The following is an 8,177-nucleotide window of genomic DNA, read 5'->3' as shown; positions in this document are numbered from 1 at the left end:
TTTTTTTAACTTACTTCCTAGGAAGGTTTTAGATTTTCATATAGAAAATTTTAATACACATATTCACATCTGGATTCCATGTTGATCTCTATAATGTACTCGTATCTGCCTGAAAACTTTAATATTGACAAAAATAAGCTAAAAGAAATCAGGCACCTAGCGTCAGAGGGGAAGGGGAAATGTTTCCACTTTTTACTATGGGAATTGTTCATTGTGTCAAAGAAAGGTAATGAAGTTTGTATGAGTAAAAAAGATACTGAAGCTACCGTTCCCCGACGAAAAGGATTTTTAGTTTCCACCTTTTTTTTCAGAACAAACTTTTTACAATGGGAAATGTTCATTGAAAGTAAATGACCCCCCCCCCCCCACACACACTTTTTTTTTCACAGTAAAGTAAGGGTACTGTAGATTGAATATTAAGTAAAAATGATATTGAAGCTACCGTCCCCCAACAAAGAGAATATGAGGTTCACTTTTTTTTTTTTTTTTTTTTGCTTGTCAATTCTTTTCAGGTGAGTTGAATTTTTGTCCCCCCCCCCCCCAACATTAACAAATGATATGCTACCTCTCTTGAAAAGCAATGTGGTCTGTTTCTTTGTACATTTAAAAGATATGTTACCGAAGGTCAAAATGCAAGTAAATTCATAACGAAAAAAATCAACCGACTCCTAGACGACAATTAGCGAGGCTGTCACAAAACAAAACATAAAAATCTTTAATATATCAGAGGGATTGAGACAAAGTCGAACCAAACAAATTAACGTCAGTTGATAATTAGAATCGTCTGCAGTTAACGACAACGTTGGCAGTCATTTTCACTAATCCTATCGCATGTCAGGTTTAACAATCTATAATAATATAATGGTCTCAATGAACATGAATGTCAAGAATAGTTTTAAATTTCGGTAAATTACAAGAAAATCATTTCAAAAATTTAAATGAATTGGTAAAAAAAATTGCATTGATATTACAAACTAAGAATTAAACATTCGTGGGAATGAAAGGGAAAAAATTAATTCATTATAAATTGGAGATCAAATACTTTGATTGTTAAGGAATTCTTCGAAATGTGAGTAAAGCATTCTTCAGTTTTTTTTCTCAATTTTTAAATTTGCATTAATTACATATTTACAATTATTTATAATGTTAATTAAGGTAATTTACTTTACGCTTACATTTATTTCAAACTCTGTATTTTTCGACATTTACTAGCTGAAGTTCGGTAAATAATGAAATGTCTTTTTTGAAAAGTAATTTAATGAGGAAAAATTGTTCTAAAATTATTTTCTGGACCTTGTTGAGAATATTTTTTTCCTGCACTTAAGCGAAATTGTGCATAAAAATATTTATAAGTAGATAGAAGGATTCTGAGAATCAAACATATTTTCCCCTAATCTTTAAATAGTTTAAGAAAAGCGTGTAATACATCTTATTTACCTATATGAAATGAACTGCTTTACTCAGAGCAATTCACTTTTTCTCAATCGGGAATTTAAACAGGAGGTAAAATTTTATAAATTTCTGATAACACACATGAACTTAAATTATTCAATTTAAATTTGTTAAATTATCACCGTCAAATATTTGTGGCTTGTATTTAACCTAAAAAAAAGTTTCTCCGTAATTCAGAAAATTATTCGGAAAACTAAACGAGGAAAATTCAGCAAGAAAATTGTGTCACATCTTGCAAGAAATTACCGAAAAATGAAAAAAAAAATATATTGAAAGGAATTCTGAATTCAATTTAATTCCACCTACTTAATGATTCACAAAACATCGTAAGGTCAGACGACACGTTCCTCAAATATATGTTTTGTATCTCTTGGTATTATATCAAAAATTATTCATATTAGTCATTCTCTTTTGATTTCTACATTGTTTTCAAAATGTTTTTTAATGTAAGTACACAAAAATTTGAGTTACAGACCATTTAGAAAATTACCCATAAGGGTTATATAAGAAATATGACCCTGTGGCATCTTTTCCAAATGCCTGGTAAGGTACCCTAATTTTTTGTGAGGAAGCTTGTTTTAGTACCTTTACTTCAATGACAAATTCTTAGAAAAAATTATATATTTTTGAGGAACGTGTCGTCTGACCTTAACATACAACCTTGAGACTGTAAAAGTGCATTTTGCTATCAGATTACTATAACGCATACTTATTAATTAAAGTACATAAATCCATTTCATAAAAGTGAGCTAAAGTGAACATATTTAAATGATTATTTAGAAAATAGTAAAATATAAAGAGAGATGAACCGAGATATTTCACATTATATAGCTTTCTGAAATTAACCGCGTTAACTATGGATAACATAATTTTTTGCAATGATTTCCTTCGACATATCATTATCTAAATTATAAATGTTCAAGTGACAATATTTTTTTCGTATGTCTTAATGTCATTTACGCATTGATCATGTAACATGTACGAGCATGTATCATTTTTTCCAAGTGACATTTATAAATGAGATTCTTTTAACAGAGTTGTCTTTCTTTTCTCAACAATTAAGTTTAACATGTATTCATATTGGATTAATTTCCTGTCTGACTTTTTTATTAGATTTGAATAAATTGTATCTAGAGAGATAAAAAATGATATAAATTATATTATCTTAACATTGGTCCATTATTTTACTCACGCGACTGATTCTGTGCCCTTTATTACCAATCTTTCTTAAATAAGATAACAATTGCAAACTTCTGCAGCGAGGAGAAAAATGACATCAAGGAAGATTTTAATACCGGTCATTTTCATTCTCATGGAACTTACTCCTCTTTTGTGTTACGGTAAGTACCTTCATATCTTCTAATTCTTTCTTTCTATCTCTCCGTCTGTCTGTCTGTCTTTCTTCCAAACTTCTGCATAATTAAATATTCAAATATAAGCAAACATAATCTCCATTAAACTATTTTTTTTAATTATAATTATAAATGAAACATATTTATGAGTTTCAGTCAATCTTGCCCTTAAGAAGAACACAGTTATGAGCTCTCAATTCGAAAAATCCAAAGATGTGAGTTCTAGAGCAGTGGACGGAAACAAGGGATTGCGCACGCCCGAATGTATCCTATCTGCTTCCGGTCAGCACCAAGCTTGGTGGCAGGTTGATCTTGGAGCGGAACAAAGTCTGTCCTACATACGGATCAACTATCACAAGAGTTTGTTTACTTTTTTTAGACACAAATAGCTAGGTTACTTAAAAAATGGCTCAAAATGAATTAAATGAAGTGAAAATAAATTTCTGATTATACATGTAGGCTGATCCAAGTTATGAGCGCCGCCATTTTTGATCACGTGACATGCAGCTATAACGTAGTCAGGGTTCTGTTCAACAGAGCGAGTGCTCTCAAATATTTCTTTTGGAGATAAAAGGCAATTGCGCTCGCGATCGTTCGCTCTGCTGAAAAGGTCTCAGGTGCTTTTAAAGTGTCAGAGTTGACGATATACATGTACATGTAGCAACAATCAATTTTAATACCTCGGAAGGCTTCAAATATGAATTTGATGTTTTGGGGGACTAAATTATACAGGCTGTGAATCTTAAGGGTTGTTTTAGTAAGGAGGGATGACCGCAAATATTTTGTCATTTTTAATACGCGTGTATTTTAATTGTAATTTTGTACTGAGTAAAATGAAATATTACCTGTAGATCTACAGTGTTGAGTCAAACTATTTTTTTTTTTTACAAACTATATTCATTGTATGCATATATTCCTGAAACCCTATGATTTAAAGTTTTATTTTAACATTTTATTAGGTAATAGCTTAACAATATTTTGAATAAATAAAAATTAATACACATATACGAGGGTTGATCCAAAAGTAATGTCACAGTGTCCATATCTTTTATGTTTGGCTTCATATTATCAAATGCAATATACCAAAAGATGCACAAATATAAATCTAATTAACATTGAAATTTTAATTTCATAATCTTTATTTGAATTTATTTTATAGATGTTTAAAACATAAAGCATAGGGGGTGTCGCCGCGTCACAACGGAACGTCACGTTTTAAAGTGTATTTTTCTCAGAATGAAAAAATACCACTGAATGAAATTTGAAAAAACTTTCACAGAATCTTTATTACATATTGCCATTGTGCACCTACTATTTTACTTTTTGATCCGACACATATTTTGGGTTTCCAGGCCACAGCAAAACATGGACTTTGCAATTATAGCTATTTGGAGGCGGGGGGTATCGAATTGGGGAGCTCATCGCTCACAGTACCTCTAGTTTTCTCAAAATGAAGTCCATCAAAATTCACGACGCTGAAATATCTATAACACACAAGAAACTAACAGAATGTAACCGCTCGAGCTCGTTAGAACACACAGTAGGAATTTTGTATTATCAATACTCTAGGAACACCACATGTACAATTAATGAAAAACTATAACCCTGATAACGCGCGGTATTCAATTTGTCGGCACGGCCAGGTGTGTTATAGGACTGACGACATCCCAAAGTATGAATTCAATGCTAAAATATACACATATTTTTTTTCAACATATTTAGATGGGAGTACCATGGCTGGATTTCAAATCTACGTATCCAGTAGTGAAGATTGGTGGAGCGGCCATAGATGTTTTCATCACACAGACCTAACAGCGCCCCCTAGTGTCATGAACGTCACATGCCCAAATCATGGTCGGTATGTGACGTTTTACAATGAACGGAACTCCTCGGAAGTTTACCCACTCACATTTTCAAAATTTGCCATATTCCTTTGAATTTTTCAGGTCTGATTTGAAAAAATAGATTTATTTGCTATATTTATTTTCGTCGATGGGTTTAGTACAGTAAGACAAAATCGCAATCTTGTGTTAATGAATATGTAGAATTAATGTTTTATCCCTTTATATGCCGATGTTAAATGAAATATAAAATATATGATAATTAAAAAAGTATAATTTGCAAATTAATAAAAAGTAATTATTGAGGGAAACAAAAAATATGGCAAACCCTAAAAAGTCTATAAGTAGCAGATAATTGGGAAAAAAAAAATAAAATCGCAGGCACAGCAAATTTAATTTTTGAAAGTTTAAATGAGATTTGCCGGGCAGCAAAGATAGAAATTTGAGTTTGAAATATTTATTTTTTAACTAATTTATTAACTAGTGTAAATGTGTCTATTATTGACAGGTGTCCTAAGTGGTAGAATGCTACCGACTGCAAAAGAAAATGTCCTATAAACTGTGAATTTGATCGCTGTGATATTGAGAATGGCAACTGTTTTGCCTGTAAAAATGGTTATATCGGACAGCGATGTGAAACTGGTAAACTTTCTATAAGTCTTTTTTAAAAAATAATATTTTTTACTCCTTGTCGACAATAGTGTATATCTCCCATTTTATTGTTTAAGATGCACAAAGTTAAAATGAATTTAAAATATTCTTTTTATTGGATTTGTTTTAACATTATTCATGTTTTAGAGTGTACAAAAGGAAAGTTCGGGAAGAATTGTAGTCTTTCATGTGGAAACTGTCTGTATGAAGAGCCGTGTAATTTTGTTGACGGCGCATGTGCAAAGGGATGTTCACAGGGCTGGAAAGGACACACTTTACTGCAATGAAAGATATTTAAATTTTTGTTTTGATTGTCCGTCTCCCTTGAAAGCTTTCATGCAAATGCACATGCATCATATTGCGGTCTTGAAAAAAGGGATCATGGTAGCAGTGTATCACTATAACTTACTATTATAGCTTGCAATCCGGGATTTTACGGGTTAAAATGCACAGAAACCTGTAGCATACATTGTACGGATCCAATGTCATGTGATCACGTAAACGGAAGCTGCGCAGAAAGCTGCAAGGACGGTTGGGAAGGGGACAAGTGTGACCAAAGTAAGATTTTGGGGGATGGTTGACAGATATATTTCAAAGTAGCAATAAAATTATTAATACAGTTGTAATCTAAATCGGGATGCATTTTATTTTATTATACTTTCATGTTGAATACTAAAATCTGATTGGTTTAGACGCAGTTAACAATCTGTTCTATTACCCTCAGCCTTAACAACACACGTGACAACGGGTAACACAACGACAATGCCACATGCATGGAAATTATGCGCGTACGGTTCACCGTAGAATTCTCAAAACGTCAGTTGCGCGTTTGAAATAACCGGAATAAACTTGACGTCAATAAAAGCTTGCATCCGATGTAGCTTACTTGAAAACAAACGACAGACGAAACATGCTTGCGAGTGAAGAAACAAAACTTTAGATGATAAAGGACTCGTAGAGTATCAAATAAACAATAAAGAGGTCAGTAACTCTTTTTCAAAGTAGTGGGGAGTTTGAAAGCTTTCTAAACGTGAACGAAAAGGCGATCGACGATTTTTATTGATGACAAAGTAAATCACAAGACATTCAGTATAATAAAATAAATGGTGCCTGTTTTGGAGGGTAACAGTTGAAATTGACACCCCTCGGAAAAACCATTGTCAACCTCCGCTGACGCGTCGGTTGACAATGGTTTTCCTTGGGGTGTCAATTTCAACTGTTACCTGCAAAACTCGGCACCATTTATACAGTATACGTGGGCGCGTGGGTCGTAAATGTTCTCTTGCGCTGATGCTACAAATATCGCAAGGATTTTCGATAGGCATTTTTTTATGTTCAGAAATATTTTTTTTTTTTATTAATAGAATGTGAAGAAATGAAATATGGGAACAAATGTCAGCACTCATGTGGTCATTGTGTTAATGGTGAGATCTGTAATCAAGTGACTGGTGTGTGTTCAAATGGATGTGCAACGGGATGGAAAGGGAATGTTTGTGATGAAGGTTTGTACTCATTTATACTTTTTTTTTATAATAAATCAAACCTTGAATATTAGAAAGGCTGGGGCAACTCAAAAAAAAAAAATTAAAAAAATTCACCGAAGAAGAATGGTGCTCCTTATTCTTCTTAACAAATTATACATACGGTAACCTTACGAGAAATAATTAGTGTAGATAACATAATTTTAATTTTTCATAGAATGTGATCCTGGCTATTTCGGTTCGTTGTGTCAGGATACGTGTAGTGAGCACTGTATTAACCCCATGTCATGTGACCACGTAAACGGGTCTTGTGACGATGGATGTAAGGATGGGTGGATCGGGTCCAAATGCATCGAACGTAAGTCTCGTTCTTCTTTCACGTTTTTTAAGCAGTTAATGCTATTTCAGCATATCAAAAACGAATTTAAAAAATTGAGTGTATGTTTTTTAAAACAATGACATCGTATAAAATGATAATTATTCTTTTCATGTTATAAACTCACTCTACATGTTTGTTCCTTTGCTCAATAGTTTTATAAATATGTAAATTATTCAAATGTATATTTTAGTTTATTTGCAAACGGGTAAAAACTCTATCAATTTCGTTTGTTTTCTTGGAGTTATGGACTCATATTCATTAAATTTGAAATAGGCTACATGTACACATAAAAAGGATGTAATTAACATAGTGTCTCATATATGCATACTATTTTCAATTTTTCATTTAAGAGAATATATTATACAGTCAGTGTTTCTCGTATTGACAGAATGTGAGAAGTATTTTTATGGAAAAGATTGTGAAAATCACTGTGGACATTGTTCTGAGGGCGAATTCTGCAATCACGTGACCGGAGAATGTCCCAATGGATGCGCATCCGGGTGGACTACGGATATTTGTAGTCAAGGTAAATCAAAATTAGTGATCTGGTTAATCACTATTAAATCAGACAAAAATTTGCATTTTCTGAAGTCTTAAATCCTTCAAAGTACATATAAAAGGGAATTAAAATGCTGATTATTGAAATGACGTTTAATTGCCTCTTAAACTTTAAGCAGTAAATTGTATTAATATTGCAGAATGTGATCCTGGATATTATGGGCTGATGTGTAAGGATCAGTGCAGTCCACATTGTTTGGATTCTATGTCATGTGATCACGTGAGTGGGTCATGTGATGGAGGGTGTAAGGATGGCTGGATTGGAGCTAAGTGTCGGGATCGTGAGTATACAAAAAACAAACAAATTGTGAGTGGATATATTTCAGATCGTGAGTAGACATAATTTCGTCTTTCATTAAAGAAACAGAACACACGGCGAATGTGACCGGTGGAAAAGGATGCTTACTACCCCTTCGGGTCTTTATCCCAACTATGTTTTTGTAGAAGTCCTTATTTTGCTTTG

The 8,177-nt window shown here is 32.8% G+C and overlaps 1 protein-coding gene across 1 annotated transcript; it reads left to right on the top strand.

The window, feature by feature from the left end:
* Nucleotides 1–5,719: 5,719 nt before the first annotated feature.
* Nucleotides 5,720–7,995, top strand: LOC134230689 (multiple epidermal growth factor-like domains protein 10; the record flags this gene model as incomplete). The annotated part of the gene is made up of 5 exons (XM_062712523.1): nucleotides 5,720–5,854; nucleotides 6,661–6,798; nucleotides 6,995–7,135; nucleotides 7,545–7,682; nucleotides 7,855–7,995. Coding segments are annotated over exons 1-5 (634 nt in total), but the record flags the coding sequence as incomplete, so codon positions are not given.
* Nucleotides 7,996–8,177: the final 182 nt, after the last annotated feature.

The sequence above is a fragment of the Saccostrea cucullata genome, unplaced genomic scaffold, assembly GCF_032062105.1.
Source record: "Saccostrea cucullata isolate Sc308-1 unplaced genomic scaffold, CSIRO_AGI_Scuc_v1 ctg695, whole genome shotgun sequence".
NCBI classification, from domain to species: domain Eukaryota; kingdom Metazoa; phylum Mollusca; class Bivalvia; order Ostreida; family Ostreidae; genus Saccostrea; species Saccostrea cuccullata.
The sequence above is the reverse complement of the archived record's forward strand: the minus strand, read 5'-3'. Positions and strand labels throughout refer to the sequence as shown.